We start from the raw sequence: 18931 nt of genomic DNA on the forward strand, positions 1-18931 counted from the left end.
TGCGGCGATTTTTTCACATTTTACGACAGAAACATTCGCCACAAATACTAAATTGGTCTTTTGCAGTGACTTTTAACTTTTTGCGGCGCACAATTCGTCCCAAAAAGTAACTAATTTTTTGCGACGGTTAGTTAATCGCTGTGATTGTGAAAGTAGTCATTTTCAGCGATTTTTTGAGCTTAAAAATCGTCAAAATAAATTATTTCCAGCGTTTTTTAAAATCACCACAAAAAATAACTAGAAATACTACTTATTTGCGGCGAATTTAAAATTCGCCGCCAAATTCATCATTAAAACTGAGCCTCTTGAAAGTACGTAAGTGTATTTCCGGCGATTTTTTGTCGCAAAAAATGAGTATTTGGAGCGATATTATTTTTGTTGCTAATGCCTTTTTTATTTGCCGCGAGAATTTCGATATTTGCGGCGAGATTAAGACGCCGAAAAAAGCTTGTTAAATTAAAACGTCCGCCTCTTCTCCATTCATTTCCCTCCAGCCCTGCCCCCCTCCCTCCCCTTCTCTCTCCCACGGTCTTCCTTCTCGAGCACAACCCACGCCGGCCACGCCACCACGCCACGCCGGCCTCACCTCGACAGCCACCCCCACCTTCTCCCCCACCCCCCCACCGATCTCTTTCCTCCCCGAATCTGGCTTCAGCTCTCTCTCTCTCGGATTTCTCTATATCGCTGCCACTAGGGGCACCGTTCGCCACCACCCACACGTCGACGCCGTCGCCAGTTCTCTGTCGGAGCCCCCTTCTCCTCCACGCCCAGCCCTGCAGCCCGAGGCCCTCCCTCTCTCCCCAGCTCTGTTCGCAACCCACGGTCACCAGCTCTCCCCAGCGCCACCGTGCTCCTCCCGAGCCACCACTCCACGCCAAGCAACCACCACGACCACCCCCTCTCGGTATGCTACTTTTTAAACCTTTTAGAAATGCATCTTATTTTTTCATATTTTCTAATTTTTCTGAGTGGTGCGTGGAGGACCAAGAAAAAGAGACCCTGGGAAATTCCTTTGTGCATCTATTGTTGCTGTTGAAAATATCTGGGTGGGGAGGTAGATAAGATCATGTATGAGTGATGCCTTGAAATGTCTGGTTGAGAAATGGAATTTGAGTTTGTAGTATTGAAAATGGTTCATGTGTCAGGAATTTTTAGGATTTAATCTTTGAAGGTTATCATTTATGTACCATTTCTTTGAGCAAGTGGAAACACGAAAAGAACAAAATAAAAACCTTCTGAAAGTGAAACTGATATTAAATATATAGTATTTTTGAAATCTGTTTCTCTTCTCTTGTCACTACACTAGTTGATTGCTAAGGTACATCCACTAGAAGAATAGGGTTGGGAGAACTGGTAACTTGTTGATGTTGAACCTATATCGATGTGTTTGAATTCATTGTATTAGGTTTGGCAGGAAGTTGGATTTGGATATAACTTGAACATGTATCGATGTGATTGAATTCATTTTATCAGGTTGGATAGGAAGTTAGATTTGGATATAGGTTGAATCTTGACTAGTCATGCTCGTTAAACATTGTCTATCGGAATTTTGTTCTAGTGTGAAGACTTTAATATGCCCATAATACAAGTGTGCTACTACAAGATATGGGTTAATCTTGTAATCTTATATACCTGTTGTTTTTCATATTTTTTTGCTTGGTTCCATTTTCAAGTAAGCAAGCAAAATGGTGCTTTATCAGGGGAAACTAATAAATCATGGTACTTGTTTTATCTTTGACCTTGTTGGGTAGGTATTATCATAACATAACATCAAACACCTTGGTGGTATTAGAGGCCATGGCAGCACATGGTGTGAAGACATTGATATATTCTAGTACCTCTGCAACATATGGTTTACTTCACAATATAACAAAAAAAAAATCTTGGTTTTATTCTTCTTTTTTCATCCAAGGCAATAAAATTTTTAGAGTCACATGCTACAAATAATTTTGGTGCATACAGATATTTTGCTAAACAACCGATAAACATTGTTGCATGAATTCAGGCCCCCATTAATCCATATGGAAAGGCTAAAAAGATGGCGGAAGATATCATCCTTGATTTTTCTAAGAAGTCAGACATGGCGATCATGATCCTGAGGTTGGTTTCTACCTGTACACTATATATATATATATATATATATATATATATATATCTTTTTTCTACATGCCAACAATAAGGGATGGCCAGACTTCACTTCTGACTCCCTCTCGTTCATTTCCTATAAGAATAAGAAACTCAATAAACAAGTATCATTTTATACCGATTATATGGATTGTCATAGTTCCTTTTGCGACGGTTAGTTAATCGCTGAAGGTATGCTGAGTTCTTGTTGAAATAAATTTATATTTTTACACATTGAAAAGATCTGTTATAAGTCACTACCTACCAAATTCAAATAGGGTCAATGCACATTTCTTACAATACAAACCTTTGGGGATGTGTTAGTGATGAGCATACGACTCTTTCATCCATCTCTTCAAAATGAAGTCATCCTCAAATTTAAAGAAATAATTCGGCCACTCAATAAATCTGTGAGACCTAGTTGCACAGATTCTACTTTTTATTTAACAACCTCCACAGATTCTATTCACCAGGTCCAAGTCTCTCAGAATTTATTTTGTGACTTCTTTATCAATTTATTTATCATATTGTGGAATGGTGAGTTTCATTCTCAAGCATGGTTTATTTACCATTTTTTGGTTTTAGTTTTTTTATTCTTAAGCATATATTATAGTCCTTTCATTTGGGTTAAGGAGATCATAATATGGTCATATTAGGAGTAGGGATCTTTTCAGAGAATGTCAAAAGAATTTTACCTTACAGATCTGTAAGGTAAAATTCTGCTGGCGTGGATTTTTTTTTTTAAATTTTCTGAAACAATATTTGCGGCGAGTACATTTCGCCGCAAATATTTTTTTTTAAAAGAACACTATTTGCGGTGACTAAATATCGCCAGAAATATCCTTTTACAGCAACAATTACTCGCCGTGAAATGGACAATCTTTTTTGCAGCGATTTTAACCGCTGCAAAAAAGAGTATATAAGGCGATTTTTTAACACGCTGCAAATAATATCAAGGTATTTTCAGCGATTTTGTTGTGTATTAGCGACGGTATAAAACGCTGCAAATACTTTTTCGCAGCGAAACAAGACTGAAATCCTAACGTTATTTGCGGCGAAAAAAATAATATTAGCAACGAAAAAAATCGCTGTAAATAAAAATTTTTGGCAACGAATTTTGTATTTCGCTGGCGAATCTTTTAAAAGGCTCTACAATTGCGACGAAAGTCCGGCGCAGCATAAATCGCTGCAAAAAAATATTTTGCAGCGATTTATGGTGTTATTTGCAGCGAATTTAAGCGCCGGAAAAGACCTTGTTTGATCAGTTTGCTAAATGTGATAAGTTCATCGCTCTTTGGGCTTCGATTACTAAGAAATAGAGACTTTCTATTGCTGCCATTTTATATGTATATGTTGCAATTATCTATGTTCCCAATGTGCATATATATGATGTAGCACCAGGCAGACTGTTAGCTAGTGTATCATCTTACGAGAATAGTTTTGTCCCGTTGGCGGCCTGTCCCTTCTCGGATCATCCCCGCACGTGTCCCTAGTCATCTCATTAAATTTGAGGGAGGGATCTCTCTCTCCCATTAAATGGGCGCCCTTCCTCACCGACAAGAAAGATGGGTAGGTTATCTTGCGACTCTAGGCCCCTTGAGGGCTCTTTGGCTCGCGAATTGGGTCCCAATTTCGCCCTTCCAGTTTGCGTACAATTTGTTCAAAACTATTTGTGCGTACAATTATATATACTTGAATTTATTTTTCAAAAGGACTAATCAAAGATGGCAATTTATACCTTTAACGACACTAACTTCTCACCACAGAAAAATAAAATCACATTCACGAAGTTTCCATCACCAGTATTGCTGTTACGGAAGCTGAACTTAACTTTGACAACTTTGCTAATTTTATGCTTTTGAATAAATGTTTGTAAATGTTGACTTGCCTTGTTGGGAATAAATCAATTAGCTATAATTACGTTTGAGTTGCTTAATTTCCGTGTATGTCAGAATACATTCCTTGTAAACCCATATGGTTATAAGTTCAGAAGGATGCTATAAATGGAGGTATTTGAAAAATATTCAAACAAATTATTTGCAAAGGTGGGATCCTCATTAAACAACCCACGACTTTTATCAAAATTTATACACAATAGGTAGAACACATTGGAGTGATCCAGCGTCCTTTCCTGTTGATCCACCAGTCACTCGTTCAATCACTCGCGCTCGTAACATTTTGGCATCAGAGTAGGTCATGATAAGACTTATGAAAAAATTTGAGGAAACTAGTGCGAAGGTAGATTCCCTGGCCGATAAGAGTTTGGGAGATGCAGAAGGCTCAGGATCAAGAAATAGACACTGACGGAGTCATGGAGGAGGGAGCAACGTCTCGACAGTTCCAAAATTGGCCAAGTTGGACTTTCCGAGGTACAACGGTTTGGATGGTCTGACCAGTTAGATTTATCGGGTGGAGTAATTTTTTGATTGTCAACAAACGGATGAGATCGAGAAATTACCATTGGCAGCATATCATCTGAAGGGAGAGGTGCAGATGTGGTACCAATTATTCAAGGATACTGAAGAGATTAATTCGCGGGAGGCATTGAAAAGGGGACTTCGAATTCGATATGGACCAATCATGTTCGAAGATCATTTTGGCACATTGAGCAAGTTGCGCCAAACTGGAACTGTTCATGAATATCGCTGCAATTTGAGTAGCTACTGAGTTGTGTTAGAGGATTGGCCCCTACTCATCAATTGGGGTGTTTCATAAATGGACTCAAGGAGGCTATACGAATTGATGTGCAGGCTGCACGATCAACATCCATCACAGATGCCATTGGACTGTCCCAATTGTTTGAAGCAAGGCATGCCAAGAGGCCAATAGCTATGGAGGTCATGAAGTGGCCAGTGAATGTGGAACCTATGCCACCCCCGCTGCCTTCGGCAAATTTGTCAAGAAATAAAACACCACCCATACGGTGTCTCAGCTCAAGTGAGATATAAGAAAAAAGGAAGAAGGGACTATGTTTTAATTGCAATGAAAATTTTGTACCTAGTAAAAAATTATTTTTTATTAAAGGAATATTTCTGAATGAAGAGGAAATGGAGGACGACGAATGTAAAGCACAACTGATTGATAACAAGAAAGAACTGGTGATCTCACTCCACACCATCGTGGGAACCACTTCCCCACAAACAATGAGGATCATAGGCGTCACCAAGGGGCATGGTATCACAGTACTTCTTGACTCTGGGAATTCTCATAATTTTTTTAACACATCGTTCGCTGAGGCAATGGGCTTACCGCTTCGGCGTATCCGTGGAATGAAAGTAAAGGTAGCCAATGGGAGAAGTTAGATTGTAAGGGTAGATGTGATGAGGTTCAAATATTTTTTCATGGTATCTTGTTCTCCATTGATTTTTTTTGTTAGCCATTAAAGGATGTGATGCAGTTTTAGGCACTCAATGGTTGCGCACTTTGGGACCAATATGTTAAGATTTTACCAAACTAGTGAGGAGCTTTGATTACATGGGAAGTCGAATGGGGTTGAAGGGGATTAAGGGCCCGAAGCATAAGGTGGTGGAAGGGGGAGTTGCAGCAAGGGAGTTAAAGGTAGAAAAAAACTGGGCTACTATGCTAGTTGTTTTCGTCTGAACAACTGGGAAGTGACACAGCAGCCTCAAGTTTTTCAATTAATTTGGGTGCTAATTTTGTAGGGCCTGCAACAACTTCAGCTAGTTTGAACAAATTATTGCAGGAGTTTAAAATAATATTTTCGGAGCCGAGGGGGTTGCCTCCAAACTGAACCCACAATCACAAAATACCATTGGAGCATGGCTCAGGACCAGTCAATGTGAGGCCTTACCGCTACCCTCATCTCATCAAAGGAGAAATTGAGAAGTTGATCACAAGCTTGCTGTAGTCAGGTGTGGTGTGACCAAGTAGCAGTCCATAGCCGATATTGATGGTAAAAAAAAGGACGGATCATGGCACCTATGTGTGGACTATAGAGCTCTCAACCAAATTACGGTAAAAGATAAATTTCTTATACTAGTCATCGATGCGATACTGGACGAATTAAATGGAGCAAAAATATTCTCAAAATTAGATCTTCGCTTGGGATATCACCAAATTAAGATGCACGATCTAGATATAGAGAAAATGGCATTTCGCACGTATCATAGGCATTACGAGTTTCTTGCATCGCTTCTTCTGTGTCTCTTCTGAGCTATCCAGAACGGGTTGTCGTAAGCATGTGAAATACACGTAAGATCTATGAAAATCTCATAGACGACACCACTATTAATGTCATGTTTCGCACGCCTTTGGATCAGGTCCTGACAAGTCAGGTCTTTAGAATTGCAAAAGATAGGGAAGGAGGCAACTATGAGAGTGCGGCCTTGGAACCGAGGAGTCTCTGATGTCAAAGTCAGTAAATTTTCTTGGAAGTTTGTAAATAAGTGTAAGAGTCTAGAGATCAGAGAGGGTTTTTTCGTACTTGAGACTTGCTATTTATACCATAAGTATGAAGGGACAGATCGTGTCTGCCCTCATGGAGTCCATGTCCTTCCTACTGTTCCATTTGTCAGAGTCCTTTAACGTGGCGTGACTCTGTGACGATATCATTAATGTTGCGTATAGCTCGTGTAGCCGTGTCATTAATGCAGTGTGATTTTTCGATTTTCCTCTTCTTGCTAGCCTCCTTGGTGGTTCGTTGATGTCCCTCTTGTCAGAGGCTCGAGGGTCCCCCATATATTATGCCCACTACACGGACAAGCATTCAAGAGCTGGACACTACTCGAGGGATCTTCAGGTCGATAAGTCTTATATCTTGCAACACGTTCTCTCATGCAGGTTGCATCCAAAGGAGCCTACCAATGGTCCGGGTTAGAGTCTTTATTTGTTCTGAGCTGAGCCTTTGGTTCTTGCTCCCTTAGTTGCTATTCTCAGGCCCGTTGGGACTGAAGGGAAAAAGTCCCCTTACAGACATAATTACAGTAATTAATTTAAAATTAATTATAAAATAGGATGTTATAAGTTTATCATTATCTAAAAAAATAAACTTTCAAACTATGAACCTAACTAAAGAATAAGCTCAGTCAAGCAAGCAATTTTTCTTTTGAGTTATTATAAATGTCCAAGGCATGATACAATATTTGCCTACCTATAATTAGTTCTGAAACTATTTGTATTTGTAACCATACAAGAAAAAGTTTTATACGAGATCACAATTTGAAATTCCTTGGTATCATTCTCAATTAATTACAAAATATATACTTCTCCCCCAGAAAATATAAAAGTACCCCATTCATGACTACATTTGGATCATCACTGATCCAAATATCTCCATGACTCATGATCAACCTAATAATAGTCCAAACATAAGAAAATCTTCTCAAGTTATACAAAAACCCAGTTTTTTGCAGGACTACTATTGCACCAATGTTTCTTCAAATGCAACACCTATCACTTCTTCTAAAGATGGTTCTAAAGGTAATCCATATCCTATCTCTTCTTTCTTATCTGCCAGTAGACTATCTAATTCTCATAGAGCTTTTCTTGCTTCAATTTCAAATTATCCAGAACCTAAATCCTATAAACAAGCTGCACAATTTCCTGAATGGCAAAAATCTATGAAAAATGTAATTGATGCTTTTGAGTTAAACAAAACTTGGAACCTTATTACTCTACCTAAAAATAAACAGACTATTGGTTGCAAATGTGTATTCAGAGTAAAATATAAAGTTGATGGAAGCATAGAAAGGCACAAGGCTAGATTAGTAGCAAAGGGCTATAATCAACAAGAGGGTTTGGATTTCTTTGATACTTTTTCTCCTGTGACAAAGGTGACTTCTATTAGACTATTACTTGCTATAGCTGCAATTAAGAATTGGCATCTTCATCAATTGGATGTAAACAACGTATTCGTACATGGTGATTTACAAGAAGAAATTTATATGGAGCTGCCTCCTGGAATGCCTACTCTAGAAAATAAAGTTTGTCATCTTTTGAAAAGTCTTTATGGCCTTAAGCAGACATCTAGAAAATGGTTTGAAAAGCTATCCATTGCCCTCATTAGCTATGGTTTCACTCAAGGAACTTCTAATTGCTCTCTTTTCATATATAAATCCACAACATCCTTCATGGCATTGCTGGTATATGTTGATGATGTGTTGCTAGCTAGTGATAGCTTACAGGAAATTCAACTCCTAAAAGAATTTATGCATGATCAATTCACTATAAAGGACTTGAGGCCACTAAAATATTTCCTTGGCTTGGAAATAGCAAGATCAAAAGCAAGCATTTCTCTTTGCCAAAGGAAATATGTACTAGATATTCTTCAAGACACGGGAAAATTGGTACAAAGCCTGTTGCTTTTCCAATGGAGACCAATTTAAAACTCACAGCCACTGATTCTACTTTGTATGAAGATCCATCAGCCAACAGAAGACTCATAATTGGGAGACTCCTATACTTAACACTTACAAGACCATACCTTGCATATTTAGTTCAAGTCCTCAGCCAATTCCTTGTTAAGCCTGTTGTGAGTCATTATCTAGTAGCAGTTAGAGTGACTTGAAAGTCATTCCAGGTTAGGGATTATTCTTCTCATCATCCTCAAAATTACAACTCAAGGCCTTTTCAGATAGTGATTGGGCAGGGTGCATTGATACAAGGAGAAGTGTCACAGGGTTTATAGTGTTTTTGGGAGACTCATTGATCTCATGGAAGTCCAAAAAGCAAGTAACTATAAGTCGATCCTCTGTTGAAGCAGAATATCGAGCCCTTGTAGCCACAACATGTGAAGTCCAATGGTTGGTTTATGCACTGTAGGATTTACAAATCACCCATTCTCAGCCAACTTTAATGTACACTAATAGCAAGTCTGCAATGTCCATAGCCTCAAATCCAATTCAGCATGAAAGAACCAAACATATTCAAATTGACTGCCATTTAGTTCATGAAAAGGTGTAGCAAAACTTCCTCAAACTATTTTACATTCCATCTAGACTAGAGTTGGCAGACATATTTACAAAACCACTTACTTCTTTACCTTTTCATCATACTCTTCGCAAGATAAACATCCTTAATATTCATGTTCATCTTGAGGGGGAGTGTTGGAGTATAGCCTCAAAAATAGAAGATATGAAATTAAAGTCAAAATATGATAATGGCAAAATAGACAATGAGCCTTGATAGTTAGTTGATAGTTATTTTCTGTTACTTTCTGTTACTAGTTTCATTTTTATGTAAGTACATGTAAAACACTTGTATCAATCAATAGAGTTCATTTCAATACAAGATACGATAGTTTTTCATCTTCTTTCTCTCTGTTTCCAGTTTCAGTTCTTTTATCTTTCTTTTATCAAGTTCTCAGCAAATTAAATTAGGAAATATTTCAAAACATCAGGCATAATTCCTGAATCCAGTAAAAAAAGAAGGAAGAAAGTTCTTTGCAATGGATCGGAAGACTTGCTTTATAATATTGACTGGACCAAGCTAGCTAGCTAGCTAGGGACGTTTTATATATGCTTTATTCCTTTCTTTAAGAGCATTCAGATAAGCATTAATATCAAGTGTATAGTTCGCTTTATTCTTCAAGAAGCTCACTTTGGTATTTGGTTCTCTCTTCTGCTTTCTTTTTATTTTGTTAAGTGGTTCTCTTCTGATTAACGTGTCTGTAAAGGTGTTTTTCCCAGCTTCGGGCCGGAATCTTTAGACAGAGAAAATCACTTCTAAAATTCCATTCATGAAGAACCTTGCAAAACACCTAGAATGTTTTAATTTATATATAACAACCTATTATTTGCCTCTAATGTTCCTTGACCTACGCTCCTCTAGCCACCTGCTGGTACAAGTTTTGCCTATAAATTATTAAGAGAAGAAAGCTCCTAATTTCTTTGATTTGTACGCAACCAGCAGAAAACATTACACACTATTCGGAGCCCTGATCCAGAGCATGCAGGTGATTATAAATATTAACCCTAATCGGCAGGAACATACAAACAAGAGAGATGGTACAGTTCATCACATACTCTTTTTTTTTTTTTTTTTTGATCCTGCATATTACATGTATTTATTTCTGCATAAGTTACTTTACTGTACTTATTAACTTTTACTTTATAAATAATAGAAGCAAGATTTTGTTTGATTGTTTGTTTGTATGTATGTATGTACAACAATCCTATCATTATCATCCATGAAAAGCCTAGCCAAAATTCAATCATATGCAGATTCTTGTTTGTTTCTTAATATGCTGGACTCATGTACTTCTAAAAGATTTGCTCCGATTGCTTGAGAATATATATGCAGCTGGTGTGTTGCCAAGAGATCATGATGATCAGGAGCCGAAAAAGGGTTTTGTTGGGTTGTATCAAGACAGCAGTAGTGCTAAAGATCAGGGTAAAAACAATATGGCCACTGAACGCCTTACCGAGAAGAGCATGCGCAAGCCTGGAGAAGATCAAAGCCTAGTAGTAAAGCAGGAATATTTAAGCAACAACGTCGTCGAAAGAGACACAAAACCCAAGACTCCTGTGGATAATCCTACTGGGTATGATCCTTTTCTCGTGGGAGGAGGCATCAACCAAGATGGTAGATCGAATATTCTATATTGCAAGTTATGTTTAGTTTTATCTATCAATTATTTGATCAATTTCTGAATTTGCAATATTATGAAAACTATCATATGATTTAAATATACAATTTTATTAATAGTCATTTTTTTAATTATTAAATAAAAAAAATTAAAATTAAAATGTATAAACGTTAAGATTGAAAGGTAAGTTTGAGAGACTCTACTAATATTTTCCATATAATTTTCGCAAACTAATTGGTATAAAAAGAAAAACAAAAGAAAATCATGATAAAGAAAAAAGTATGTTCTTAATTCTCATGCATGCATATAGTTACAACTTACACGAGTAATTTGTACTTCCTTTAAATATTTTTATGAACAAAATACGTACCCATCTCGATCGATCACTTTTAGAGATGATATATATATTTGGATCGCAGATCTGTCGTCAAAAGAGAAGAAAAAAGGTGGCAGAAGAACTCCATATTCTGAGCCTTCAAAAAATGTCGTGGACAGCGTTGCACGGACAAGTTCTCCACTAATTGAAAAGGAGAAGAAAGGTATATTATAATCAATCGGTTTCCAACTTTATCACAACAGAAATGCTAAATATTTTCAAGAAGTGTTTCGAAGATGTGTCTCGAAATTTTTTTTTTTTTTTTAATTTGATGATTGAGGAAATATTTTTTAATAATATTATAAATTTTTTATTTTTTTTATAAATATTTATGATGATTAAAAAAATATATGAAATAAAAAAATAAAAATTAAAAAAATATTTTTTACTTATTCGTTGGACTTTCGGGCTACATCCCTCGGGAGATGTAGCACTGCTCTTATCACAAACTTTCAGCTGATATTTTATTTATATTTTATTAATAATTAATTGTTTCAAAATTAAAAAATATGTAAGGAGATTTTTTTTTTTTTTTACAAGTTGTTTTTAAAAACAATATTTTTAATACTTTTACAGTTTTGCAAATTTTTTATTAATTTTTTAAAAAATAAATCATGTTTTAATAAGCAAATATGTAATTTTTTTTTTAATTTCAAATTTCTTATAATCAAAGATAATATTTGTCCAGACACTCCCAAAATTATGACTGCAACTCGTGTAGGGCCGGGGGTCCAGTCAGAAAATATAGCAGCCCCGGCTTACTCCAGTGGTACTGGACCAGTACTAGTACCTCAAACTCAAAGCCATTCTTCAGAAAATAAGACCGCCGATCGAGAGCTTTCCACCAACAATTCCATCTTATGAAAAGGAAAAGAAAGGTACTATATATAATATATCAAAACTAGTTCCAAATCTATTGTATATAATATAAAAATACCAAGATCAATATATATAGTAGCTAGATCCAGAGACTTTAGTTTTATCATTTCTAATTTAATTAGCTCATCAATTTCTTTATTTTATTTTTACATTTTTTTATCGTATATATATATGATTGGAACTTAATTCGTAGTTTTGATTTTTTTTTTTTTTGCATCCATATAGTTTAAATAAAATTAATGATTGTAAATTAATGTTGAAATAAATTTTGTGGAAATATGATCATTTTTCATTTTAAGTGAAATTAATGGCATATATCTATTTAGTCTAAATTGTATCAGATATTTTAATTATTTCACATGTTTATAACATGAATATTATAAATTATCAAAATAAATTTTATTCTATACTAAATGGATATATATTATCCGTTTCTTTCAAAATGAAGAAGATTTTTATCCCAATGATAGGTAAGTACGTAGCATTTTTTTTTTTTAATTTTGAAAATATGATTTTTCTAAAACTTCCTTTTAAAAACAAGAATAACTTTATTCTAAAATTTTTAATTTTTACACTAATTTGATTTATAAAATAAATTTTAAAATTTGAGTGTTTGTGTGTGTATATATACATGCATGCATATGCACTCACTTTAAAAAAAAATACAAAAATAGAAAAAAAACTCGTCCTTATATGAATGCATATATTAATTCATGCTGTTCTTTCTTTAAAATTTTGTTTTATGAACAATTGTTGTACTTGATTTAGGGATGACGGCGCCGGCCATGCGCACTCCCGGGAACGCAACTATGTTATCAAACGAACAGTCGAAAGACAATGCATGGAAAATCCAAAATTCCGATCCTCCAAAGACGACTGCAACTCATGTAGGTGTCCAGTCAAAAAATGAATCAGTCTCGTCGAGTAGAACGTCGACTCAGCCTCATGGTTATCAAAATACGACCTTCGAGAGCATCCCACAAACTCCATCGTTTGAAAAGGAAAAGAAAGGTACGTACTACTATATATATATATATATATAATCACTAATTAGTTCCTAGCTAATTAATTATTTATTAGTTTATTTATTTATTTTAGATTTTCGTTTTAATTATGAAATACTATATATGATTACTTTATAAGATGCTAATTAATTAGTTCGATTTGTTCTCTTTTTTTGTTATATTAAGACGATGGCTGGGGAACCCAATATTCCAACTCTTCATCAAAAGCGAACGCAACTGATCGTGTAGAGGCCGGCCATTATGTAGCCAACAAAGATATAGGGGTGCCACTAGTCCCCACTAACAAAGCTCGACGGAATAATACATCAACAACTACTCGACCGTATCAAAAGCCAAAGAAAGGTATTATATATAATCAGTTTGTCAACCGATTTATAAGTTTAGAGTAATGTTATATATAGTCATAGAGTGCGTAAGCATCGCACAGTCATTTTAAAAAAGAGTATGGTCTACTATTAAAAAATTAATTTTTTCATATAGATCTCGTATTTATTCACTTTTTCAAAATGATCGCACGACGTTTCATGCACACTTACGACTGTAACTATTGTTTCTGATTAATAAATTAGATAAGTACACAGTACCCTGAAATTATGGGCATCCATGCATATATCTTTTTAGTAACGAGATGTAGTGCAGACCTTTTTTTCCCCTGTGCACCATGCAGGCCACAAGAGAACAGGGGGAAGTGCATATGGGAACGCTAGTCGTGACAAAGTACTTACTTTGTCAAAACTAAGTACTTTACCTCCTAATTAAAAAATGTTTTGTAAGCTAAGGAAAAGATTAATTTGTAATGTCTTAAGTTGTCGCATAGATAGGGAGAAAGAAATATGTGAAATGATATTGATTTAAAGTTGCTTAATTTGGACCCATTTAATACCCAGGAGGCTGTTCCTGCTCCGTATTATAAGTCAAGATCTGCGTGCGGATCTAGGGGCCTGTGGATCATGTGGCCAAGCTGTTGCATGAGGGAGGACTAGGCAAGTGGGTACGTTAGTCGTGATGTTTATGGAACATAAAATGTAAAGAGCAGAGTGCAAATCCGGAGGCATGCATGTAAGACATGCCCAGATTCTGTTTCTGCTGCTGCTTATTTTATAATCTGACCGATAATGAATATTCTTAGTTCGGAGTTTTGATCAGGGTGCTTGTTTAATTTGTAATTGATCTGGATATATAGCTGAAAGTTTGATCCGTTTGTAGAACTACTTTGGGAAGTGTTAGGTTTACCAAAACAAAACAAAAAAAAGTTACAAAAAAAAAGTCCACAAATAATTTATAATGTAATTAGATATAATAGGTTTAATCTACTTTACAATAAAATAAATAAATAAATAAAAATAAAAATAAAAATAAAAATAAAAATAAAAATTTACAATTTATAATTTGATATAACACAACAAGGTGGATCACTTTATGAACTTTACTTTTTTCAAAAAAAATTCTACTTATCATTTCCTATACCACACATTAATATATGATTTGTCATTTTTTATCATTCTATTTAAACACACATTATAAATAATTAATATCTAACTAGTTAATATTTATCCACAATAACAATAAATTATATACCTATATATATTATTAATACATACATATAATATGATAGAATATATCTATTTCATATGTGATTCTCACATACTAGTATATGAAAGTATTAAATTTTATCGGCTAACTATTATACAAATTATAAAATATAGCTATCACTACAACAAAAAATCGATTTTGGGATATTTTTATTCGGGGCGAAAGAAAACTCGTCCCAAAAAATAAGATCTAGGGACGAAATTAAAATTTTGTTCCAAAAAATATGGAAGGTGTTTACTGTTCGAACTATATATGTAGGGACGAAATATAAAATAAACGTTTGAACATCCAAAAAAACATTTGAACAAAATATAACAAACATTCGAACGGAAATTATATATGGTCGAATGACAATTTGGCGTGTTAAATGACAAAATTTAGCGAAACATTAACTTACTATTCATACATCATAAAACAATGTTTGAACGTCATGGTTAATTAATGTTCAAACAAATATTATATATGATCGAACGGAAAATTGGTGATTTAAGTCAATAAATTTAGCGAGACAATAATTTACCATTTGACATTTTACTATACCGTTCGACCTAATAAGTTATCAATGTTTGAACGTATAATAAAGTGTTCGAATGGAAACTAGAAATGTTCGAATATGAAATTTTCCGTTCGAATGGTTACATAATTTTTATAATTATTGATGGCAACAAAATACCTTACTTAATTATTGATAAATATTTAATTTATATTAAAGTTAGCAATTAAATAATATAAATCAATAATTAATTTAGAAAAGATAAAAAAAAAATATTTAATTTATAATTAAATTAAATTTACAAAACACCAAATATTGTTTATAAAAATATATATATATATATATATAAATAAAAATAGAAACTACTAAAATCTCAACTTCCAGCACATACCCTCGACTGTAGCTAAGCGTGTCTCTATCTATGTCAGTCGAGTACTGATCATGACTTGAGTCGCACACATGACATCAATCTCTGTATGTAAGTCAGAGATGCTAGCATTAATCTTTGTACGTAAGTTAGACATGTCAGTACAAATCTCCGCACGCATTGCATCGATCACCACTGATGTCTGTCCGCTGATCTCTGCACACAATAAATCAGTCATCTCCTCGCGAGTAGATGTGCATGAAGCCTCGGCCTGCGTGGATGTCTCACCGGCCGATACTCAACGATCTCTCAGGTGTCCATCTCTCTGAGAATCGGCAGGGTCTGGAATAGGACCACAAAAATAAAGTCTCGAGTATACAGTGCTTCATGACAGGGTGGAGTTGTTGATCGGTCTCATCAACTCCCAGACACGCTTGAAAATATATGGCAGGACCCTGACATGTAGCAGAAATCGGATGATTAGGATTCCAAATGGCAATATATTCGTCGTAATGTACCGGGTCGCTAATCGAATCATATCGAATATATAACATATCAGGTCGATAGGAACCCTACGAGCGACGCATATCATAAACTTCGCTCGATTGCAGGGATGGCAAATCGTGTTAACAGGTCGTGTTCATATCATGTCAAGACATGTACATTATAGTTAATGGGTTAGCACAAACACGGCTCGTTAAGGATTTCGTGTAAAAATCTCAAACTCTAACACGACTCATTAAGGCTTCGTTTGGTTACCAAATATCTCTCAACTCATCATTACAACTTTTTCAAATCCCAACACAAAATATAATAAACAATTCAACTTTTTCAAATCTCAAAATAATAATAATATTAAAAAATAATATTCTAACAATATTTTATCATCTCAACTTAACTCAACTCAACTCACTTCAACATCCAAACACAACCTTAATAATGGGTTAACACGACACGACCAGTTATGACACGTTAGTGAATACAAAATAAATTGACAGACACGATTGGACTCATTTCAGTCCGTTTATGTTAATGGGTTGAACAGACCCATTAGTCACCCGCTTGACCTGATTGATTGTATATAAATATTAAAATATAAATAATATTTATAAAAAAATAAAAAACTAATTACAAGTCTAAAATTACAATCCAAACAATAAAAATTCCAACAATACCAAATATGATAAATACAAATATGATCCACACACATTGTAATAATATTAAAATTACATCTCAAATATAATATACAAAACACAGTAAACATATTAATGTTACAATCTCAAATATGATAAAAACACATATCTAAACAAATTTAGAACTTGAAGAATGAAGTGGGGCGTCTTCCTTGCCCTTGTTGATCTCAAACTCCATTATATCTTCGGTTCACTCGTCCAATTTAACTTCTTCTTGTGTTTCTATTAAAAAAAAGGCATCAGTAAAATTTTATATCAAATAATATTATTGTGCTTGAGCTTTTACAAATTTCCATCAACTACAAAATCAAATGGATGTAGTTTAAGAGAATATATGGCACATGAGCATAGATAATGTGGGAATAAGGACAAAACCACTGGCTTTAAGAGAATCTGTGGCATAGGACATAGATAAAATAGTTTCTCCCTTTCTTCCAAATGCTCAGAAGTATTGAGTAAGGATTTGGCACTCTTCCCATACAGTCAGCTACAATACACCAGCAGATGAAGCAATGAAATCATGCAAATAAATCTCAATGAAGCAGAGTTCATCAGGACACGATAAGGTGACCAAACAAATCTACACTTCCCAACATTAAGTAGCCAGAGCCTGAAAATATCAAATCTAGTCAATAAGTAAGCACAATACTTTGAATTTCTGAACGATGGGGACAACGGTTAACCATGAAAGAGTCCATAATCTTAATGAAGTCATATCATACATGAGTGTTAACACATGAATAAAATAATAGAGACGAACATTAAAAGAAGCAAGTATGCAGTCACATGCATCCGACATGTCAAGTAATATCAAGCCTATATGAAGATGGCCAATAGCAAATGATTTCATACCTTCCAGAAGCAGGGATCAGAAGGCTTTCCTTTCCTTTCCTTTGCTCACAAAAGTATCTTCCAGAGGTATTTAAAAAACAATATCAATAATAAATCAATTCCATAACAATCATTGTTAGAAGAGCTTCCCCACTTGACACATCAAATGAAAGAAATTTCTTGGAACATATCTATCAAATAATCCTTAAGGTTCCTCATCCAATGACAAATATCCAATCCAAAGGCCCCATGTTTCCATCAACAGAACTCACAGCTCCTCTTCACAATATATTACTAATATCATAACGACAGGCCTGCCTCAGAAACTACATATCCAATAAATCAACATAATGGCTCTCAATCAAATATAGTAACTAAAAATTGTTAGCCCCTGTGCCAATTGAGGCGTATTTGCTGGTAATCCACCATGCATGTATTTTCTATCATTATATTCTTTCACATAATGTAACACCTTTGAAAAAGCAAAATTTTGGGGAAATAAAATGCACCATTTTACGCTTACAGTTTAATTGATAGATTCTTCAAATCCTAATGATTGATTATCATGCGTGCTTTCATCATGTATCACTTAGGTAGAAGCATATAAAAGACTAAGAAATAGATTGAACCAATCGAGATTAAATAGCATATAGTACCTTTGGTATTAACTTGATATAACAAATTACAGTACCTTCGGGATGGAAATCTGGAACAGCAATCCGATCAAAGATGAAGCCACAGCCAACGAAGCATTTAGCGAACCAACAGCGCTAAGTCATGCAGAAGGGGTGTGTGAGAGAGAGAGAGATAGAGAGAGACAGAGGCAGAGACACATGCAAATAGAGAGTGAGAAAGCACGCCCATGGAGGGAGACCGGTCCAAAACAAGGAAAAAAAACCCAAGGAGGGAGACCAAGAAACTCAAGAATATAACCACGACAGAAAAGAAAAGAATACGAACAAATTCATTCAATTTGGTACCTCTTTCACATCTCCAACGAAAATATATCATCGAAGATAAAGATGCAACAGATCCAACGTCGTTTACTATTCCAGCCCTTGTCTTGGATGGCGTGGGTGAGGAACTTAGTTTTAGGGTTTTTTGAATTTTGAGTCTAAGGGTATAATGGTAAATTTAATTTTCTTAACGGATCATAACTAATTGACTCGTTAAGCAATCGTGTCTTAACAAGTCAACCCGTTTTGATCCGAACCCATTAAGACTAAATCCTAACCTGCTTTTATCGTGTCGTATTCGTGTTGGGTTAACGGGTCATGTCACATATTGCCACCCCTACTCGATCCATGCCAACCTCTGTCTTGTGTTGTCGAAAATCAATATTGTTGGCGATGATCAAGTTCATAATTTTGAATAAAGCAAATAGATTTGCCTACTTGATGCTCTTCGTCCCATCATACAGAGGAGCATATGGACCAACAACCAACTCCCTCACCTCATGATCAACGAGAGTATCGAGCTCATCTGTATACGCAGATCCCCCATCC

General features: G+C 35.2%; 1 protein-coding gene across 3 annotated transcripts; it reads left to right on the forward strand.

Moving 5' to 3' along the window:
• Nucleotides 1-508: 508 nt before the first annotated feature.
• LOC108989114 lies at nt 509-14142 on the forward strand. Of its 3 annotated transcripts, XM_035695321.1 has the most exons (9): nt 509-904; nt 2006-2100; nt 7487-7563; nt 10384-10665; nt 11089-11208; nt 11734-11923; nt 12693-12935; nt 13115-13291; nt 13837-14142. In XM_035695321.1, exons 2-6 carry the CDS (start codon nt 2039-2041, stop codon nt 11907-11909), a joined length of 717 nt encoding a protein of 238 aa, XP_035551214.1. In that variant the 5' UTR covers nt 509-904; nt 2006-2038; the 3' UTR covers nt 11910-11923; nt 12693-12935; nt 13115-13291; nt 13837-14142. The 3 variants fall into 3 exon arrangements, 1 of the variants encoding a protein (XP_035551214.1); XR_004802653.1 differs by lacking the exon at nt 7487-7563; XR_004802654.1 differs by lacking the exon at nt 7487-7563 and having other exon boundaries at nt 10384-10624.
• The last annotated feature ends 4789 nt before the right edge of the window (nt 14143-18931 follow it).

This window comes from Juglans regia, chromosome 10 (assembly GCF_001411555.2).
Source record: "Juglans regia cultivar Chandler chromosome 10, Walnut 2.0, whole genome shotgun sequence".
NCBI lineage: Eukaryota > Viridiplantae > Streptophyta > Magnoliopsida > Fagales > Juglandaceae > Juglans > Juglans regia.

Bases quoted from the DNA above. Each gene is read 5' to 3' on its own strand.
- LOC108989114 (XM_035695321.1), top strand. From the start codon at position 2,039: ATGGCGGAAGATATCATCCTTGATTTTTCTAAGAAGTCAGACATGGCG. The intron at 2,101-7,486 runs GTTGGTTTCTAC...ACAAAAACCCAG, and splicing joins ATGGCGATCATGATCCTGAG to TTTTTTGCAGGACTACTATT. The intron at 10,666-11,088 runs GTAGATCGAATA...TTTGGATCGCAG, and splicing joins AGGAGGCATCAACCAAGATG to ATCTGTCGTCAAAAGAGAAG.